Genomic DNA, 23265 nt, shown 5'->3' on the forward strand with positions numbered 1-23265 from the left:
AGGACAAGATCAAGGGTACAAGCGGTCGAAATGAGTTTCCTTCATCGGTTGGTGGGGCTCTCCCTCAGAGATAGGGTGAGAAGCGCTGTCATTCGGTAGGAGCTCAAATTAAAGCCACTGCTCCTCTACAGCGAGAGGAGCCAGATGAGCATCTGGTCTGGATGCCCTGCGAACGCCTCCATGGGGAGTTGTTTAGGGCATGTAAGACCTGTAGGACACCACGGAGAAGACCCAGGACACGGTAGAGAGACAATGCTTCCTAGCTGGCATGGGGAGACCTCGGGATCCCCCGGGAATAGCTGGACCAAGTGGCTGGGGAGAGGGAAGTCTGGGCTTCTCTGCTTAGGCTGCTGCCCCAGCGACCTGACTTTGGATAAGCGGAAGAAGATGGTTGACCCTCAGGCTGGCCTTCTAAAAGGCTGTATAATCATATTTCTGTTGATGGATAAAGGGTGTGAAAGTTTTTTCATTATTGCACTTTTATACAGTAAGTGCAGACACTACAACCACAATTGCTCTGATGTTCATGAGTTTACAGTTCGCTCCCTGTATAATCAGTGTCAGAGCTTGGTCCGCATTGCCGGCAGTAAGTCGGACCCGTTTCCAGTGAGGGTTGGACTCCGCCAAGGCTTCCCTTTGTCACTGATTCTGTTCATAACCTTTATGGACAGAATTTCTAGGCGCAGTCAGGGCGTTGAGGGGATCTGGTTTGGTGGCTGCAGGATTAGGTCTCTGCTATTTGCAGATGATGTGGTCCTGATGGCTTCATCTGGCCAAGATCTTCAGCTCTCACTGGATCGGTTCGCAGCCGAGTGTGAAGCGACTGGGATGGGAATCAGCACCTGCAAGTCCGAGTCCATGGTTCTCGCCCGGAAAAGAGTGGAGCGCCATCTCCGGGTTGGGGAGGAGATCTTCCCCCAAGTGGAGGAGTTTAAGTACCTCAGAGGCTTGTTCACGAGTGAGGGAAGAGTGGATTGTGAGATCGACAGGCGGATCGGTGAGGCGTCTTCAGTAATGCGGACGCTGTATCGATCCGTTGTGGTGAAGAAGGAGCTGAGCCGGAAGGTAAAGCTCTCGATTTACCGGTCGATCTACGTTCCCATCCTCACCTATGGTCATGAGCTTTGGGTTATGACCGAAAGGACAAGATCACGGGTACAAGCGGCCAAAATGAGTTTCCTCCGCCGGGTGGCGGGGCTCTCTCTTAGAGATAGGGTGAGAAGCTCTGTCATCCGGAAGGAGCTCAAAGTAAAGCCGCTGCTCCTCCACATGGAGAGGAGCCAGATGAGGTGGTTTGGGCATCTGGTCAGGATGCCACCCGAACGCTTCCCTAGGGAGGTGTTTAGGGCACGTCCGACCGGTAGGAGGCCACGGGGAAGACCCAGGACACGTTGGGAAGACTATCTCTCCCGGCTGGCCTGGGAACGCCTCGGGATCCCCCGGGAGGAGCTGGACGAAGTGGCTGGGAAGAGAGAAGTCTGGGCTTCCCTGCTTAGGCTGCTGCCCCCGCGACCCGACCTCGGATAAGCGGAATAAGATGGATGGATGGATGGATGGATGGATGGATTTTTATGGCTATGTATAGAAGTCCAAAAACACTGTATGTTTCTATCTTTTTAACGATCCATCCATCCATCCATTCTGTACCGCTTGTTCCTTTTTGGGGTCGCGGGGGGTGCTGAAGCCTATCTCATCTGCATTTGGGCGGAAGGCGGGGTACACCCTGGACAAGTCGCCACCTCATCGCAGGGCCAACACAGATAGACAGACATTCACACACTAGGGCCAATTTAGTGTTGCCAATCAACAATACACATACATTTACTAAAAGTATTGCCAAATGGTTTGTCCTTCCCATTCGTTCTATTATGGTTGCCTTTTATTAATTGCTTACTTTGAGACCAGGTGATGTGGCAATATGATTAAAGTGGTTTTATGATGACCAGTTTCTTTAATATATTAGAACCACAGTGGTCTTATTTTATGCAAGACTTATCTTTATCTAACGTTACATGGGTGAAAATATCCTGTAGTGGAGTATTTATCTCAGCAGCTCAAAGTGCCGAGAAAATAACCGAACCATAGCTGGGGCAACTGCTTGGACAAGAGCAAGACGCTTTTCATTAGAATGACATTGATTTGGAACAACTATGAAGGGAAAATTGTGGAACATTCACCCATATGGATAATCATTTATCCAAATACACACATAAATAAACAGACTGATGTCATGGAAAGTATGTCGACAGAGCCAGGGTGTATTGTTAATCTCAATCAGAACATCTTTTCACTTGCCCCCCTCACTTTTGACATGATTATTTTGCTGTGATACAATTTTGGCCGCAGTTCTGCAGCTAATAAAGAAAGGCTGGTTGGCTGTAATACATGTACATCTACGAAGGCCATATGTACATTTGCTTTCTAAAGCTCTAAATCATTCAGTAATACCCCTCACTGGGATAACATTTTTCCCCCTTGTTGCAACCTATACCTTGATAATTTATTTTAGGAGGAAGGATGGTCTTTGTAGAAGGGGCTTGGATCTGTGGTAGGGGGCCTCAACGAGACTGACAGAAACAGTAACTCTTGCTAAAGTACCAATTGAATTGGTCCCCTGTGGCCATATTGTGCAAGAGAAGGATGTGCCATTGTACTGAAGACCTAATGTACGCCAAGGAGGAAGTTCACGCTCCCCATGAATGAACTTGACGTTTTTGGATGTACTTCATTTTTGCTAATAATTAATAATTTTCATCAAATTCTAAGTTTATACACCATGTGGTGCATTTAAAGTCTGAAGATTTCACTGTGGTTCTAAGAAGTATGACTAAATGGCACCAAACGCCTTAGAAAATGTGGTTCTGCATATTTTGTTTGTGTTGATAAACACACGCTTCATGAGCGTTTTAATCGGGTCAGAGTGTGAGAATTGGCAGGTACATGTGGGGCTGAGTGGTTTGGTGGTGCAGAATAATAAGCCTGACAAATACTGTACTGACATCCAGTATCAGATGTCAAAGGGAGTTTGCTCGGAGCCCTTGTCTCTTACCATCTGGGTGATAGTGATGTTAGTGGTTTGGAAAGACCGCCACTATTCTATCACTATCAGATCCTATTTGCTCCAAGTTGGCTACTTAACGTAAGGCTGTCAGACGGAAGAGCCAGTGTGTGAGGAAGAGGATGCAAGTGTGTAGTATGTAACATGTGGGTGTGTGTTTAACAAAAGTGGGTGGTCTCAAGCTATGAAGACCAAATCTGTGTTTAAACTGGGCTTCCAGCTTCTGACCTTGAGAGTTACACTGCTGGACCCAATGCTATTTATTTGGACATCTTATACACACTCACAAATGACCATTAGGTGCTGTGTTTGATAAACAAGCTGATTGGATTGCTTGCATGAATGTGTGTGGTTTCTCTCTTGCAAGGCTCCTTAGAACAAGCTCAATTTAACTCAAGGACATGGAAAGTAGCACAAGCTGTCACACTAAAAAAGTATACACCCGAGTATACATCAATACATGAACATAGGCACAAGGAGGCAAGCACATACAGTATCGTTTAGTTACACTTGCTGACCCAATTTGAAGGTTTTATGAAATTCCATCTTTACTCAATCATCAAAGCGTTCCAGTTGGTTTACGGTTTAATACCGAATTTGGGGCCAACACTGCTAATAAAAAAAAGAAAATGCCATACTGCCCAACACTTATCCATAGGCATGAAGATGAAATTATGGCAGAAATTGATTCATCCATCCATCCATCCATTTTCTACCGCTTATTCTCTTCGGGGTCGCGGGGGGCGCTGGAGCCTATCTCAGCTACAATCGGGCGGAAGGCGGGGTACACCCTGGACAAGTCGCCACTTCATCGCAGGGCCAACACAGATAGACAGACAACATTCACACTCACATTCACACACTAGTGCCAATTTAGTGTTGCCAATCAACGTATCCCCAGGTGCATGTCTTTGGAGGTGGGAGGAAGCCGGAGTACCCGGAGGGAAGCCACGCAGTCACAGGGAAAACATGCAGACTCCACACAGAAAGATCCCGAGCCCGGGATTGAACCCAGGACTACTCAGGACCTTCGTATTGTGAGGCAGACGCACTAACTCCTCTGCCACCGTGCTGCCATTATGGCAGAAATTGATTCTTTCATCGAAAAGTATAGAATGAAGTTATCTTCTTCCCACTCCGTTTCAGGCAAACCTGGATCATCATGTTCACATATTGTACATTACATTATATTAATTCATATTATCAGGTGTTGTCTACCATGTCCTTTTTTATGTCATTGGCTGAAATAAATGAAAACATGAAGTAAAATGCAATACCTTTCTAATGAGATATTTTTATTGTAATGTATGTGCTCACTTGTATATTATTTTCAGTCATTTTATTTTAATCTCTGTTTTCCCCTTATAGGCGAATCTCTGGGAATCATCTGAGGTATATCTCAAGCCTTGCTTTCCAGGGTCTCCACAATCTTAAAGTGTTGTGAGTATTTGTATTGCTCTTTGCACGTTTGCATGACGGTAGTGGTGTCCCAATGACTCTTAGCATGTAGGGGTAATGAACATAACGAGGGGTAGGAGGTATGAGTCTAGCCCTTCAGAGTGAGGGATTTCAGATGCTGCCTCGTTCAGGTAGGGCCAGAGGAAATTCCCCAATTTCTGCACAAGTTATATAATACAGTAGTATTAGTAGCGTAGTTCTTCGTTTATTCATCAATCGAAGCATGACGAATGATAAAAAATTATCTCAGCCTTTAACTCCATTGCTTCCGGGTTTCTTGTGCAATAGTCGATAAAGGTGACACTTTAAACATGGAAATGCCGCGCTGCAAGCACTTTAAAAATATGTCTCGTCAAACATGTCAATACAGCATTACCACCTTTGCTTCAAACTTAGGTAACAATAAATATTTAGATCTGCACAAGAAGTTTGAAGAGTGGCAGGCAATATAGTTAACAGCTTCCCCTGTGCATATATAAATACATAGATGTTCAAACAGCTGGTTGGTTTGTTAAAAATTATTAGCGCAGTCCAAACCATCCACGTAGTTTACACTAATGCAAGTGAGTTGACTGCATTTCGCAACAAATATCTACTATTTAACTTGTGTTTAATCTGTAAACAATGTGTGTTTTACCTGCTACACGCCTAATGTGTAGTTATAGCTTTAATGTTTTCAGTATTTACTAATGATTACATTTGTTTTAAAGCACAGATCCAAATTGGCAACCATCAATTATGAAGCATTTAATATAATGTTAATTAAGCTTTTTATTCTAGTCTAATCTAATTATAGATTATGGCAGGATATACGTACAATGATTGTAAACTTTTCCTTGAGTGTAATAAGAAAAAAAAAGTGTTTAATGCGCTTTTGACTTTTTATTCCAATATTTTAAAACTGTTATTTGAGTCTAATAAGAAACATATATTTAATCATAAGTTTTGCCATAGGATTTTCTTTTAAAATTAAGCCAATAATGAAATTTTTTTTGGTACCCTTTATTTTGTAGTATCAAACAGAATTGAAATACAGTACATAATATACATTTTGGTACCAAAATATTGGTGTCGGGACAACTCTAGGGAGGACAAATGTTTATCTATGCAGTGACGTAGTAAGTGGTGTCCCAATTCCTTGGGATGATTACAAAGCTCTACCGCTTATTCTCACAGGGCATTCAATAGATCGCAACTGGACTTGTCTTAGAAGACATTTCTATGAGCTCGTAGATATCCAAGTCTATGAGCATGAACTGATGAAGCCTACTCGAATGAGAGGCAAAACGTCTTCTAAGACAAACCAAACAGTCCAGTTGCTAGATGGATTTAATGTCCTGTGAGGACAATGACCTGGATAAATGAGAACATTCATAAACATCTATCCCCTGTTGCTTCATTCCGAGAATGTAGTAAATGAGGGGGAACATTGGGATTCGGCCTTAGTCTTCTTGTCAGGTGTGTTGCTGTGTTGGGTGGTCATGCATCATTAAATGTAGTTCAAGTTTATGTGCTGGGGAGAACTACCCTGATTTAAATCCCCTGATTTCTGTACATGCCATACACACACACACCTCCTCAGGTTCCAGGATGTTTGAGCCATACCACCTACCTTGGTAACACAAGTGACAAAGAAGTCTCCATTTGAACTATTTATATTATATTCTACTATGTATGCTAACAAACAGTAGCAGATTAAGAAAATGTGCACAGCAGCCATAAAAATATATTGTACAGAGAGATTAGGACGTGCAAAAGGTAATGAAAAGTAGCCACAATTCTAATGAAGGCTAAGCAAGGATATTACAATGTTGGATGTTTTTTTTTCAAATTTGGACGTTCTTGTGTAAAGAAATTGCAAAGTTGATGATTTACTCACTCCAGTTGGGTATCGGTTACATAGTATCTAATACCGGCCCAGTACTGTGGGTACGGGGTCCATTATGGTACATACGTTGTGGTACACATCCCTTGTTGTTTTGCTGAGGCAATTAGGCATGATTGGCTGCAGCAGCAACCAGCTGGAGCATAATCAAAGCCCAACTCCAAACTGCTTAAAGAGGCTGCTGCAGAAAGTTACAAAGTCTACTAAGCTAGAGTGTCAATAAATCTGCATCTGCACAACTTCTAATGCTTTAAACTGTGAACTACTGCTAAGGAAGAAGGTTGACCTTTTCTGGTACCGTACTGCCATTGCCAGACAAAATACACGAGAGACTTGGTCTCTAATGTCCAAAAACTAAACAACCTAAAAAAGAAAAGGAGAGGAAGCGCAAGAGCAGGAAATAGTGTGTTCAATTTCCCTCCCCCACTTCCTCATTGTTCCATTCTTCCGAGAATTACATCAACAGCCCACCCAAGGAGCATCTCCTCACCTCTGTTGCATTTAAAGTTTTAACTGAACATTTTCTTTCCTGGGTACGAGTTCCATCATCATGGAATTAACGATGTGGCGTGACGTGCCAACTTTTCTAATTGTTCTTATGTTTTGTTAATTTCTCAATTTGCATGCTGTTCCTTACAGAATGCTGCAGAACAATCAGCTTGAAAAACTTCCTGATGATGCACCATGGGACCTACCCAATCTGATGTCACTGTGAGTTCTAAAAACACACACATTCACAAACACTCTCTCTTTCAGCAGATAGTAAAACCTCCGTGACCATCCATTTACGTCCAAATATATCTCAGCTGTAACCGCAATGAAAGTATATGGACATATTACGGACCATAATCAAACTTCGGCTAAGGTACCGAAAACATCAATACAGAGCTGTCTGATTGTACGAGTCACAGTCTGCTTAAAGGCAGTTCATGGTAGCATCTGGAAGCCATGAGGGAAACAGCAGACATTGCAGGCCAGAGAGAACATCTCCAATGAGCTGTGAAACAACCCCATTTTCCATTAATTCTGCCTCTCTTCCTTTTCCACTCTTCTCGTTCATCTCCCACCACCCACACTGCTATCCACTTGCTAATGAGAGTTTTTGGTGGCTAAATTGTCTCATCTGCAAGGTCAGTGCTGTGTGTTAGCGTGCTTGCTGGAATGTGTGCATGTGGACCTCATCTGTAATTCTTCACCCCGAGCTGTCAATCTCAATTACCACACACCAACTTTGAATGCCTGCTTTTCACAGCAATAATTTTGCATTCTAATATATTATACAATATACACAAAGGCCTTTCTTTCATTGCACAGAAACAACTTGCTATAGTTATAATGAAAGAGGGCTGTTCATTATTACACACCACCCACCAACTTATTGTAAATGATGTTATTTACAGCATTTCACACTTTCCACATTTTGTTGTTACATCCTTATTCAAAAATGAAATGGATTAATTTTTTGTCCTCACAACAACACTAAATTGGCCCGAGTGTGTGAATGCGAGGGTGAATGTTGTCTGTCTATCTGTGTAGGCCCTGTGATGAGGTGGCAACTTGTCCAGGGTGTACCCTGCCTTCCGCCCGAATGTAGCTGAGATAGGCTCCAGCACCCCCCGCGACCCCGAAAGGGATAAGCGGTAGAAAATGGATGAATGGAATTCTAAACACAATACCCCATAATGACAATGTGAACGTTTTTGTAGAATTGTTTTGCAAATATATTATGCATAAAAATACATAAATCCAATAATAAATGACTATAGGTTTTCACAGCCTTTGCCATGAAGCTCAAAAGTTTAGCTCAGAGGCATCCTGTTTCAACTGTTCATCGTTGAGCTGTTCCTACAGCGTAATTAGAGTCCATCTTGGGTAAATTCAGTTGGTTGGACATGATTTGGAAAGGCGCACACCTGTCTATATATATACTGTCCCACACTGAACAGCGCATGGCAGAGCACAAACCAAGAATGAAGTTAAAGGAATTGTCTGTAGATCTCCGAGACAGAATTGTCAAAATCTGCTGCCTTGAAAGTCCCAATGAGCACCGGGCCCTCAATCATCTGTAAATGGAAGAAGTTTGTAACCAACGGGACTCTTCCGAGAGCGATCTGGCCTTCTACATTGAGCAAACGGGGAGAAAAGACCCTAGTCAGGGAGGTGACCAAGAACCCGATGGTCACTATGTAAGAGCTGCAGCATTACTCTGTGGAGAGAGAAGAACATTACAGAAGGACAGCCATCTCTGCAGCAATCCACCAATGAGGACTGTATGGTTTACACTGGCCATACGCAAGCCATTCATTTGTAAAAAATTGCCAACATGTAGCATAAGAAACACAATTCTCTGGTCTAATGAGAGAAAGATTGAAATATTTGGCATGAATGCCAGGTGTCATGTTTGGAGGAAACTAGGCACCACGCATGATTAGGCCAACACCATCCCTACAGTGAAGCATGGTGGTGGCAGCATCATGCTGTGGGGATGTTTTTCAGCGACAGGAACTGGGAGACTATTTGTATGAAAACATACTCCAGAGCGCTCTTGAATTCAGCCTGGGGCGACGGTTCATCTTTCAGCACGACAATGACCCTAAACACACAGCCAAGGTATCAAAGTAGTGGCTTCAGGACAACTCTGTAAATGGCCCAGCCAGAGCCCAGACTTGAATCAGATTAAACATCTCTGGAGAGGTTTGAAAATGGCTGTGGACCATACCCTCTCATCCAACATGATGGAGCCTGAGAGGTGCTGCAGAGAGGAATAGGCAAAGAGGAATGGATGAAACTGCCCAAAATAGGTGTGCCAATCTTGTGGCATAGTATTCAAAAATACTTGAGATTATAATTGCTACCAAAGGTAAAAATGCTTACGTACATGTAATTTCTTAGTTGTTTTTTTTGATAAAGTTGCAAACATTTCAGCAAACAATATTTTGGAGTACGGCTGAAACTTCAAATGTGGAAAAAGTGAAGCGCTGTGAATACTTTTTGAATGCACTGTAGGTCTGCTCATTTTTAATTCAGGAAACCATCACACACACACACACTCCTACATCTGTACACTTTGTGTCTTAAAGCAGGCTTTGTGCCCGAGGCTCTCCTCTTGATGGTGTGTCAGAATGTGTATAGAGAAGAACAGCACCTTTTCATCACAGCAATGATAAGCTCAGCATAGAAAGACTATTGAAAAGGCTTTGGAAAGTAAAGCTTGTTGGCGCCTCTCACTGACATGAAACACATGATTAGGTAAAAACATGGCATCTGAGTCAGCACATGGGTTTTAAATTGCAACAAAGGATGCTTTCATCCCAAACAAACTACCACTTAATCTCAAACAAGAATTATCATGTCTTCACTGAACTACAACTGTTATTTAAAGAAAGTAAGTAAACAGGTAAAATAGTATATGACTTTTACATTCCACAATTTGTATATGGGAAAAAGTAATTATGAATGTTTACCACATATATAAGGTCATCAGAAGGCCCCAGTGAATACATTGTGGCCATCTGGAGAATTGAGAGAGCAAAGTCCGCACATATCCTGCATCATTTGAAAAGAACGTTCTCCCTCTCTTTCCCATAATCATACTTCGTACTTTGATGTGATGGACAGGAAATAGCTGCTGCTTTATTGGCTTCTGTGAAGCATTCCTGGTCCTGACTGGGCCTTCTGGAGACCTGGCAGGTCCACCCAGAGGAACAGTTATTATTTTGCCCTGGAGAGCAGTACACAAAGAACAAAGGTCTTCCGCAGCTTTCATCTGGTGATTTGGGCTAAGGACAAACAATGTCCACGGTTTGAGCGCACAGGATGCACGAGGACGACGTAAACACTTTAAAAAAAAAGTCAAGTCAGAGTAGACAAGACTAAGATTTCTTGAAGCCCTTTGTGCATTCATGTGTGGTTGGTTATGTGTGAGCATCTGCCAGTATATACAATAGCCTCTCTTGATGGAAAATGTCCCTAGGGAGAAGAGCCCCGAGTTCAGGGTTCAAGTTCAAATTTCACTTTAATGATGCTGTTTGTTTGGTGAAGCCTTGAAAGTGTGAAGAGGGAGCTGCATTAACATACTCCAGGAACTACAGCGGTGGACAGAACAGAGAATGTTTAAAATCTGTGACATACTAACTGTGTTTTCTATTCTACAAAAGGACAAAGCTCTGGCAGGAAATTATTGCATATGATAGGGCAAAACAGTCGAATAACAAGAGGACTTTGAATCACACTTCATCTGCCTGGAGAGTGTGTTTGCAATAAGGCACAGGTGTCAAACTCAAGGCCCGGGGGCCATGTGAACGTAAATCCTTGGAAATAATGTGCATCAATAAAGTACTAAATGTACGAAATCTTAATTGATAAATGACTTTGAGTTTTCACTTTTGACAAAGAAAATGTACTGCATACAATTGCATATCTTTTAAACGTTAATATCTGATCATGCCACAAAACCTTACAGACATTTTTCTGTTATCAAAATAAATACCTAAATATCTGCTTGTCACATCAATTTATGATTTCAAAGCAAGGTATCAATCTGTTAAAAATAACAAAATGCATAAGCAATTGCGTTATATCATGTGGCAATTACACATTTTTGTTCATGTATATTTGTTGTTACAAGTGGCCCTCTGAGGGCAGCCATAACTGCGATTTGGCCCACAATGGAAACAAGTTTGGCAGCCCTGCATTAAGGTTTATGCCACCCTAATCTCAAAGGGAGAACACATAAATCATCACAAGTTAGTTCGGTTTAATAAACTCGAGATATCAAATGTTTTTGTGTATTCAGTCAGTGTAATGAATGCATCAGTTGAGAAAATCCGGTGTTTGTATGTCTTTCCTTAGTGATTGATAATATCATATAGTAGCTACAGTACATGCCTATGCAAGTAAAGCTAAGATTCAGTGCTTTGCAAAAAATCAATGTGCTTATTAAAAGACAACTGAAGAATTTTAATTACCATAATTATATTCCTGGAAGCTAAAGTCTTTAAATCCTAGAATAATCCCAGGTGCAAAGCTAAACATGCAAAAAAAAAAAAAACTTGTATTAATCTTCATTATTTTGATTCCACAGGCGTCTAGATGCAAACCTATTGTCTGAAGTTCCCGCTGGCGCCTTTAGAGGAATCCGTTCTCTTAGGCACCTGTGGCTGGATGATAACTCATTGATAGAGATCCCTGTGATGGCCCTGGATGCTCTACCCTCCCTTCAAGCCATGACGCTGGCCCTCAACCAAATTACGTACATCCCAGATTATGCATTTGCCAACCTCTCTGCACTTGTTGTACTGTAAGTGAAGTCTAAAGCTTTAGTTCAACACTTTCCTTTGTCTATATTTCTCAACTGACTGGAGAACGTATTTGTTCTGTTGCTTTTTGCAAAAACAGAACTGCACAGTCACTAAACCATTTTTTTTTTTTGCCGTTTCCTAGACATCTCCATAACAACCAGATCCAGATCATGGGTGTGAGATGTTTTGAAGGTTTACATAGCCTGGAAACTCTGTGAGTAAAAAAATACATATAGTCATATTTGTTTCACCACAAATACTCCCAATGTTTTCCCCTCTAAAACCCTCAACACATATGAAACAATGTTACATAGAATAGCACAAAGTTAATTCAGAGGCCCAAATGAGAAACGTGCTCTGTTTGCCCAAACATTCCTGCTGGCTATGTGATGATAATGTATCCGCAAGTATCAACATACAATCTGTATGGTAGTGTTTACAACAATCACATTACCTTAGAATAACCCCAGGATTAATGTGGAACTCCCAGAAATACAACCTCAGTATAGTAATATAGCCAGGAGCTCTCAATTTACTTTAATTAGGTGTCTGACAGGAATCCCATTTCTGTTAATGTGTGTTTAGTGGTACTTAAACCAGAAATTAATGTTGTACAAGAATCCAAGAACAAAGTAGGCCAAAAAAAAGAAATGTTAAATCTAAGGACACCGGTTATATAAAGATATTGCTGGAAGGTTTCTTAAACCCACAGCTACCCAATGAATACCAGGAATATTCAGAATAAACGGTTTCTATTGTATTACCTAAGAGATCAGTTGATTCTCATATTTAATGGAGGTTATTAATGAGCAATACAGAACAGTAGAGTTGGGAATGAGCAAGCACTATCTGAAAAAAATTTTGCTATGTATAAAATTCTGCAGGCAACGTACTGCAAACTACTGTCCTAAAATAAACGTACTATATGAGAATAAGAAACCATGTGTCCTACAAAAATGGCCTGAATAAAACAATGTTCCTGGTATGCTGTTCACCAACCCAAAGAAGTGTAAAATAAAATGTTGTATCCTTTTTAATGAGCATGTAAGTGGGAACATGTACAAACCCCGTTTCTATATGAGTTGGGAAATTGTGTTAGATATAAATATAAACAGAATACAATGATTTGCAAAACATTTTCAACCCATATTCAGTTGAATATGCTACAAAGACAACATATTTGATGTTCAAACTGATAAAAATGTGTTTTTTTTGCAAATAATCATTAACTTTAGAATTTGATGCCAGCAACACGTGACAAGTTGGGAAAGGTGGAAATAAATACTGATAAAGTTGAGGAATGCTCAACAAACACTTATTTGGAACATCCCACAGGTGAACAGGCTAATTGGGAACAGGTGGGTGCCATGATTGGGTATAAAAGTAGATTCCATGAAATGCTCAGTCATTCACAAACAAGGATGGGGCGAGGGTCACCACTTTGTCAACATATGCGTGAGCAAATTGTTGAACAGTTTAAGAAAAACCTTTCTCAACCAGCTATTGCAAGGAATTTAGGGATTTCACCATCTACGGTCCGTAATATCATCAAAGGGTTCAGAGAATCTGGAGAAATCACTGCACGTAAGCAGCTAAGCCTGTGACCTTCGATCCCTCAGGCTGTACTGCATCAACAAGCGACATCAGTGTGTAAAGGATATCACCACATGGGCTCAGGAACACTTCAGAAACCCACTGTCAGTAACTACAGTTGGTCGCTACATCTGTAAGTGCAAGTTAAAACTCTCCTATGCAAAGCGAAAACAGTTTACCAACAACACCCAGAAACGCCGTCGGCTTCGCTGGGCCTGAGCTCATCTAAGATGGACTGATACAAAGTGGAAAAGTGTTCTGTGGTCTGACGAGTCCACATTTCAAATTGTTTTTGGAAACAACAATATAAAAAAATACCACAACGGAGACCCCCGGACTGTTGAACAACTTAAGCTGCACATCAAGCAAGAATGGGAAAAAATTCCACCTGAGAAGCTTAAAAAATGTGTCTCCTCAGTTCCCAAACGTTTACTGAGTGTTGTTAAAAGGAAAGGCCATGTAACACAGTGGTGAACTTGCCCTTTCCCAACTACTTTGGCACGTGTTGCTGCCATGAAATTCTAAGTTAATTACTATTTGCAAAAAAAAAAAAAGTTTATGAGTTTGAACATCAAATATCTTATCTTCGTAGTGCATTCAACTGAATATGGGTTGAAAAGGATTTGCAAATCATTGTATTCCGTTTATATTTACATCTAACACAATTTCCCAACTCATATGGAAACAGGGTTTGTATAAGTGCATGTTACAAAGTGCTTGTGAACCCAAAAGACCACAGCCTGCTGAACACGACACATGCTCGATATTGGCATTCTTACATTTAATATGCAGATACTGTCCAGCACTTCATTTCTGATATTAACTGATACTAATGCGGTATATGCAATTATATATATATATATATATATATATATATATATATATATATATATACACACACACATACACACACACACAGGTATTTATACAGCATATATATACACACACACACACACACAAAAACACATATATATATATATATATATATATATATATATATATATATATATATATATATATATATATATATATATATATATATATACATACACGTGTATATATACCGTATGTCAATTGCGTTTACAGCTGTGTGTTTGAGCAAATGTCATCCACTGTACAATGCACACATACTGTACATAATCAGACAAACATTTAGAATATAATGCATCGTTCAACTATATTGTGTTTTGCAATCATCATACAACCTAAGTATTGGACTTTCAACGGACCATGACAACTTCCTGTCTCTCACAGGGATTTGAATTACAATGATCTCCAGGAGTTCCCTGTGGCGATCAGGACACTGAATAAGCTTCAGGAACTGTGAGTGAATGCAAACACATGCATGCACACATGCACTCATTCATGTACATGCGCACGCGCACACACTATATATAACACCTGCCCAACATAGCTATCATGGCTGAGTTATCCCCACTAATCCCGTTAAGTGATTTTAATGTGGCACTCGGATACAATCTCTCTCGCCCAAAGCAGGTGCTGGGTCCAGCACATGCACACAAACGATGTCTTCACTCAAATTCAGCAGATGTTCCACAGCGCACATGTGTCACAGATACAGCATACGTGCTCAAATCTCTTGTATCCAAAAATGTTTTTCAGCTGTGCAATAGCAGGTGCAGCATCCTTACCTCTATCCCACAAACCCACTGTGTCACTTCTGTAAAGACAGATCAGAATCATATTAATAGACTAACTATATATATATATTGCATACTTTTATTTACAGGGGCTTTCATAACAATAATATTAAAGCCATCCCCGAGAGGGCCTTTGTGGGAAATCCTCAGCTTCAAACCATGTAAGCCGCTTTCCTTAAAAGTTACATGGAAGACTAAAAGGCTATAGTCAATAGCAGGGTCAATGTGACAAACATTTAATATGAACTATATGCTTTTTGCAGCCACTTTTATGAGAACCCCATCCAGTTTGTGGGTAAATCTGCTTTCCAGTTCTTACCAAAGTTGCACACACTGTAAGTATGCGGCACAGAGAATTGGTTTAAATCATTTTTTAACATGGTTTAAATCATTTTGCTGGCCCAGCAGTAAGAGTGGACATGTGTAAGGACTAGGGGTGTAACGGTACACAGAAATTTTGGTTCAGTACGTACATCGGTTTAGAGGTCACACTTCAGTTCATTTTCGGTACAGTAAGAAAACAACAAAATATACATTTTTTGGTTATTTATTTACCAAATTTGTAAACAATGGCATAACATACATATACACACAGGGTCCATTGCCAGGGTTAATGTGGTCAACATATATAAAGTAAAAACTAAATAAGATAAGGCTCAGAATGGTTTCTTAACAAAACCTTTCTACATATAAAGTGCTTTTTTTGACTGAGACTTTTATTAGTAGATTGCACAGTACAGTACATATTCCGTACAATCGACCACTAAATGGTAAAACCCCAATAAGTTTTTCAACTTGTTTAAGTCGGGGTCCACGTTAATCAACATCAAACTGCCTCAAGTTGTTGCTCAGATTAAATAAAATGACAAAACTTTTCTTCTACATATAAAAAGTGCAACATTAAACAGTTTCAAGTCAACTCAGCCTCAGATTAATTTTTCTTCCCCCCACCCCAGCCTGGCTAACTTGGCAGTAAGAGGTGGGAGCTGTTTGCTCATCTTTATCTTCGTTGAAGCGATGTTCACTTGGGGGTGGTGCTGCTTCAAATGGGTTAGCATGTTTGACGTGTTGGCACAAGCATACCCTACTGCTGCTGAACAATGTCGGCAAACCTCCGTCTTCCGCACCGCGCAGCCGAAGTGTTCCCAAACGGGAGATCTTAACGAGGCAGGAGGGTCTTCCAGCTCTGGCTTTTATATGTTGTCGTAGCCCGGTCGTTGCTTGCATGTGTTGTGCCTCGGTGTGCATCGTTTACACAACGCATGCTACGCTACTTAATATGTCCGTGTGGAAACTCGTTCGGTACACCTTCGAACCGAACCGAAACCCCCGTACCGAAACGGTTCAATTCAAATACACGTACCGTTACACCCCTAGTAATGACCTACTATATGATGTTGTTAGCATGTTGCTATGCTGTGTACTGATGTGGTAAGAGTGTGTGCGTTGTAAGAACATCTTGAATGGTGTGACTTACGATGTCTAGTGAGATAGCCCAACCAGCCTGTATTGATGTTGGATGAAAAATGTGATGGTTGAAATGAGCTGTTGGGCAGGTTGTGTGTGTGGACATGTGTGTGTGTACGTGCGAGTGAATGGAACGGTGACCATCTTTTCTTTTTGCAGTTCCCTTAACGGAGCAACCCTTATTCAAGAGTTTCCTGACCTGAAAGGAACCACCAGCCTGGAAGTTTTGTGAGTGTTCTGCAAATTAACAAATAGAATGGTACTTGGCACAGACTAAATATGTTTAATTTCCTATACTCTGAAAAGTTTTAGGTCATGGCCACACAAAAGTGGACATTTTTTTTATGTTTTGGATTTTTGACCCCACACAAACTTAGTTTTGCCCTTAAAATTTTAGCTTTTTGAAAAATCTGGCCAGAATGCAGAGCTTCCTTAAAATTCTGGTTTCAGCTTTTGAGTGTGGACAGTAAAAGGACAGAAGTCTTTTTGTTCATGTCATAAGAAATGTGTCAGATGATCTCATGTTTGCAAACCTTATTTAACATTCAAACATAAAGAACACGAACAGTGCTGATTCTCCAACACTGCAATGGAAGCTCAGCTTCCCCTAAAATATCAAAGGAAATAAGTGGTAAAATATGTACTTTTGTGTTTACACAACACTGACGAAGTATGCACTAGAATACGTTTTGTTCCGAATCAGCTACTTTGGAGAACTTCTCATTAATTTTGATAGTGTCAGTGCATTAACCAGTGTTGAAGTTGAGCATCCATTGACTTCAATGAGGGAGCATAGAGTGGGTTGATCAACTCCAGCCAAACTATAGTCATTGGGTAAATACTCGGCTTTGTCTAGGACATTATGTGTCTCTGGAAGTGTATGGTAAGTGGGCTTGGCATGATTTGTCTGAGGCTAAAACCCCCATTTGATTGACAGCAAAATGAGCTAATCAGCTATCTTGAAATATAAACCACTGCACAAGAGCATATTACAAGTTTAATTCTGGTATTCTGAGTTGACATGGGGGATTTTGTACGTAAAGTTTTCTTTGTAAAATCTATGATCTTTACAGAATATATTTGATCTGTAATTGGAGACTGTACTTGTGTTTAGAAAGTAAGTGAAAATGAGCCTTCTCTACTTGAGAGACCAGCAGCCACCACTGGCAGTTACTAAAGAGTGTTGGTTTTATTTTAGGCATGGGCGATTTAAAAAAAACAAAAAAAACGCCATTCACAATGTTTCCTCGGCTCCAAAAAAGTGTGTGTTATTTTAATGATAATGTACATGTCATTGTGCATCTAATATCATACTACCGTATTTTTCAGATCATAGGATGCACCGAATTATAAAGCACACTGCCGATGAGCGGGTCCATTTTAATACAAAAGGCGTACTAAAGGGGTCATATGTTGTCTTTTTATTCAAAACACTTCTTTGTGGGCTACATAACATGTTATAGTGCATCTTTGCTCAAAATATTGCATAGATTATGTGTTAGACCATCTTCAAGCAGCTTTCTGACCGTCTATTCAAGATGCAATGTTTTGTGGGCGGTGCTATTTACGTGCCCCCCCCCCTTTCGCCATTCTGGGGTCTTTATACACACACCATAATAATACTCCTATGGTGAAGCACAGTACGTCTGACTACGGTAGCCGTAATACTCAGCATTCCATCAAGCAGTGTGGCTTCGTAGCTTACCAAAACTGTACTTAATTTGGAGCGCCGTGTGTAATGTTCTATATTTTCAATGAAACATTAAACTTTGTGTTGTATTTGTGGGGACTTGCTAGCGTCATTAACCAAACAGACATCAGTCAACCTGCAGTCCTCACGTATCTCTTATGTGTGACTGCCATCTACAGATCACACTTATTACAATATGTACCAAATAAAACACACTTTAGATTTTTGAGAAAATGAAAGATTTTAAATGCGCCTTATAGTCCGAAAAATATGGTATGTTGATGAACAAAAACATTATAATGCCACAAGGTCAGCTGTCGCTTCTTTTTCAGGCTTCTGACGGGACACAATTCTAATGACAGCCTTCAGATGAACGTGTTTTTGAGTGCAAAAAGTGTTTTGAAACTTTACTCATCTGAATAGAAATTGTTTTAACACCGGAGGGGCGTTTTGGACCAAATCTGTGTTCATGTGGACCTAGTATTAGTTGTCCTGAGAGAAACTGCAGATGACAGTCAAAACAACAACAATTATACCAAAAACTTTTCTGAATATAAGAACTTGAACATATATTCAATAGGATAACAATTAGTCTATTCGAGCCAGTACAGTGCAGAGCCTTGCAAAGGTCGATCCATTAACAGAAGCACTTTGTGGTTTAGGAAACACGAACACAAGAGGCACAAAACAGCTCCCTGTCAAATAATAGTTTCAATAGTAAGAATGTCACTTGCTTTAGCTCCAACAATGAGGATTCTCCCTTTTGCTACAGGACGCTGACTCAGGCGGGTCTCTCAACTCTCCCGCTTGATCTGTGCGAACACCTGCCTTGCCTCAGAGTACTGTAAGTATGCAAATAGACAAAGACAAAAGTGCCAGAAACAAAAAGTAAAGTGATAAACAGTGTACCCCACAAACATGTTTCTGTGTTGTAGAGAGCTGTCATACAATCAGATACAGCACCTGCCAAGCTTCCATCACTGCTCAGCACTGCAAGAGATGTGAGCGATATCTACCAAGTCAATCCCCTACACAATACTATACACTAAATCCCACATTACTTAGACATGTTGCATGTCTCAACAGAGGGCTTCAACATAACCAAATAACGAGGCTAGAGACCAGCACTTTTCAGCAGCTCACCTCTCTGAGAACGCTGTAAGTAAACCTCTCTTTTATTTTTGATGACGCGTGTTTGATTTGAAACTTTATCATGCAGATCAATCCTTTATTGTCATAACATACGTTATAAATAACCACTGCTTGTCACATAATATAACTGCATAGTAGTATGAGTGCAGAATTAATGCAAGTAAATGCAACTTTGTGATTTTATATAAGGTATATATATATGGTTTTATAAGTACATACAAGGCAATACAGTAACAATAAGGTTCAACAGCACTTACTGTAGGTCAGGACAGAAGTAGGGCTGCAGCTACCAATTATTTCAGTAGTTGAGTAATATATCAATTAGTTTGTTGGATTCATCAAGTAATTCCATAAAACAATACTTTATAGCCCTAATTTGTATTTTTAAGAAGATAGTTGAACGTTTTTTTCTGCTTGTCATAACTTTTTTTTTTCTTTCTAATAAATGCACATCAACATCGAAATTGCTCATTTAACATGTATGCAATAATATATATATTTTTTTAAATAATATAAAAATCTGCTATTTGCCACAATTGCAGCAACCACTAACCACCGCTCTCATGTGCACTCTACTACAGCGGCTGCGTGAAAACTATGTTCGCATATTTTAAAGTTCCGAGTGCTGCATTTGGTCAGGATTTCATCAATTGTCAGTAATACTCATCAAACGATTGATTGAAGCATCAGTATTTAAATTAAAGCTTTTTTCTAATCAAAATAATCGCTTAATCAATAAAGCCCTCAACAGAAGAAAGGTGTCCAGCGCTGTTTGAAAGTAGACTTTTAGTCATTGTTTCTTCCACCGTTTCCTGTTTTGTGCGTTTATTTTTAGGTGTATTTCCTGTTTCAGTCTTGTTTTATTATAGTACTTTTCTTAGTCCTGTCTTAGTACATAGTGGGGCACAGCTGTGGGTAATTGTTAATAGGTGGTCATTGGTCATTATAGCACTGTGGAGACAGCATGGTGTTGCCAGTTTTTTATTCTACATTCCTGCCTAAACGTTTCTTCAGTATTCTGTGCACCCCGCTGTATTTGAAGTTGCTGTTCTGTGTAGCCATGCTCTGCTCATTTAAACACACATTTTTGTTTCCATCTTTTATGGGGATTTTTGTCTTTTTTCCCTGTTATGCCTACCTCACTGTAAATCTGTTTGATTCATTTTTTGAACAGTCATCTTTTCTTTCTTACTTAGTATCTAAGTTCCGAGTCGCTCTTCGTGAACGCACAACCATCAATAAAGGACTTTATTAACACCACCAACCAACATATCATTGCATCCGGGGGTTCACGCCTCACGTCCGCAGAGTGCACCATAACAAAGGGGTTATATGCATGTAATATATGTAGTTACTGCAGCAATGCAATGTCCAATGCACAATTATTGGGGTATTGAAGAATGACATACCAAAGGTCAGGATTCCAATAAGGGAAGTGAAGTGAATTATATAGCGCTTTTCTCTAGTGACTCAAAGCGCTTTACATAGTGAAACCCAATATCTAAGTTACATTTAAACCAGTGTGGGTGGCACTGGGAGCAGGTGGGTAAAGTGTCTTGCCCAACGACACAACGGCAGAGACTAGGATGGCGGAAGCGGGGATCAAACCTGGAACCCTCAAGTTGCTGGCACGGCCACTCTACCAACTGAGCTATGCCGCCCAGTTATAAGTTGTCAATTGATAACAAAGAGGAATGGACAGAAGAAAAAAATACTAACAATATACATTTGCGCCAAAAAAAATGTCAAACAAGAGAATTTCATCTTTAAAGGCCTCTAAAAAATAAAACCCTAAATTCTAATGGAATTGGTCCTGTGAAAAGGGTTGCTATGGCAGTGTGCCTGTTTTCCCTTTGCATGCTGAAGCTTTACTGACATCTAGTGGTAAGAGACCTTTTTAAACTAATTTCTGTTTTGTCTGGGTTTTGTCAGTGATTTGAGTTGGAACAAGATAGAGTGGATCCATGCAGATGCCTTTGCCTCTTTGCATTCCTTGGTCAAACTGTGAGTAAAAAATGCACAAGATACACATATAAACGCAATGTTGGCAATCGTGTGTTTTGCTGTTAAGTATGCAGTTTCCAAAAGCCAAAACAATAAGGTGATTTGTATTTGTGTATTCAGGAAGTATCATTAACCATCAGGTGGAAAGTAAAATATATTGTATTAACTAAGAACATTTTATCTTATCAGCAAGAATAATTAAATATGTAGCATGTTATATTATCTTGTATAATTACAGTTATTGTACAATTATTGATGTTGTAAAGTGCCACATCATGCAAACTATGCTTGATGTATGCCCAACTAAAGAAGCAGATACGCTGTTTGACAGTGTGTTCTATAGGGCAAAAAGGAGCAGGCTTGTGTCACAGAGCTTTTTTGAAATGCATTTAACAAAAAAGCCTATTGTGAGAATAACCTTCTGTATTTTTGGACTGACCAGAACTGACATCTAACTCCCTTTTTGGATGGGCTTCTTCATTTATTCCAGGGACCTAGCTGAAAACAGGCTTCGCTCATTGCCATCTGCAGGATTGGGAGGCCTCACTCATCTCAAACTCCGTGGAAACACTGAGTTATACAACACCTTCAGCCCTGATCACTTCCCTCATATGAGGTAAAGCACTGTACACACATACAGCATAGTCTGCAACTGTTAGCCAATTATGGACTGTAATAACAAGCAAGCATTCATCATGAGCAAGTCAATTCTTGTCAAAATTCCATAATAACTGAAAAGGTTTTGCAAAGCAAACGACAGTCTAAATTTCAAAGAAAGACAGGACATCAAATCAAATCAAATCAACTTTATTTATAGAGCACATTTTGCCAGCAGAAGTTCTAAAGAACTTCACCTTGACAGCATACGATCGTTTTATCAACAAAAACAGTTAATAACTTTCCAGAAATTAAATAGTTTACAATCTCTCTGTGGTTCACTTTCTTAAAGTAGGTAAGACCTCGACACCCCACGTTAACCATAATGCATGCATACTTGCTGTGCTAAAGAATTGGTAATTGCCTATGTGATGTTCATGTGAATTATTTACATTTCTACACAAGTTTTCAACTGTGTGGTTTAGATGCACTTAATTTATAATTAGTCAATGCAGCCTGTGTGTCTATTACAGGGTGATCGAAATGCCTTATGCCTACCAATGCTGTGCGTATGGGTCTTGTGATAGCTACAAGTCATCCAACCAGTGGGACACTGAACAAAGAAGCACTGATGATGACCTTCACAAAAGAACTGCGGCCATTTACCCAAACCATGATGACACACAATGTAAGAAACTACATACATCTATCTGTGTGATCTACAATATCGCATGTACTGTAGCAACCAGGGACACAACTAGGCAACAGGGTTGAGACATGCAATGGAAAGCTGAGTCCCAATAAACGTGTGTCATTTTGATGGAAGCCCTCTTCACACATGTCAGAACACTGTGGAAGTTAGAGTTTACCAACGGCTCAGCAACATTAAATTCATGGAACTTTTGGTCCTTGTAGACTTGTTTGGGTTGTGTTTCCACCGCATTTCACAGTTCAGGCTAGTTTATATAAATGAGGCTGATGACATTTGGATGAGTGGTAAAGTATACTTCTATATTGACACCATGTAAATAAACAATAACAGGTCATATTTCTTTAACTAAAGTGTAAGTAAATGAAATAAAAAGCAATTAGATACAAACCGATATGTTTTAAAAACAGAGTCTATCAAATTTTACATACAAAGTGAGCTAGGCCTTTGTCCACAGTGTCCAACAGTCAGAAAGTTTTTTCTTGCCCTTATGTGGGCTCTGTACAGCGGATGTCGTTGTGGCTTGTGCAGCCCTTTGAGACACTTGTGATTTAGGGCTATATAAATAAACATTGATTGATTGATTGATTGATTGAAAGTCCCCCTCAGTAAATTAGGAATTATTGAGGATCAGGCGAGTCCTTATGAGCCATTTCAGCTGTAAATAACGATTATATGCATGATAAATACC

At 40.1% G+C, this 23265-nt stretch overlaps 1 protein-coding gene across 4 annotated transcripts in view; it reads left to right on the forward strand.

Annotated features, from left to right (window-relative positions):
- lgr6 (leucine-rich repeat containing G protein-coupled receptor 6) overlaps positions 1 to 23265 on the forward strand; it is a 91141-nt gene that overhangs the window by 57185 nt on the left and 10691 nt on the right. For 2 of the 4 annotated variants that reach the window (XM_061979825.2, XM_061979829.2), the window contains 14 exons: positions 4427 to 4498; positions 7041 to 7112; positions 11485 to 11700; positions 11844 to 11915; positions 14549 to 14617; positions 15045 to 15116; positions 15219 to 15290; positions 16582 to 16650; positions 18885 to 18956; positions 19048 to 19113; positions 19199 to 19270; positions 21197 to 21268; positions 21759 to 21884; positions 22399 to 22553. In XM_061979825.2, the coding sequence (XP_061835809.2) occupies positions 4427 to 4498; positions 7041 to 7112; positions 11485 to 11700; positions 11844 to 11915; positions 14549 to 14617; positions 15045 to 15116; positions 15219 to 15290; positions 16582 to 16650; positions 18885 to 18956; positions 19048 to 19113; positions 19199 to 19270; positions 21197 to 21268; positions 21759 to 21884; positions 22399 to 22553 (1277 nt within the window). The remainder of the gene's footprint in view (positions 1 to 4426; positions 4499 to 7040; positions 7113 to 11484; positions 11701 to 11843; positions 11916 to 14548; positions 14618 to 15044; positions 15117 to 15218; positions 15291 to 16581; positions 16651 to 18884; positions 18957 to 19047; positions 19114 to 19198; positions 19271 to 21196; positions 21269 to 21758; positions 21885 to 22398; positions 22554 to 23265) is intronic. The other 2 variants (XM_061979840.2, XM_061979834.2) reach the window with 2 other exon arrangements.

This window comes from Nerophis lumbriciformis, linkage group LG01, assembly GCF_033978685.3.
Source record: "Nerophis lumbriciformis linkage group LG01, RoL_Nlum_v2.1, whole genome shotgun sequence".
NCBI lineage: Eukaryota > Metazoa > Chordata > Actinopteri > Syngnathiformes > Syngnathidae > Nerophis > Nerophis lumbriciformis.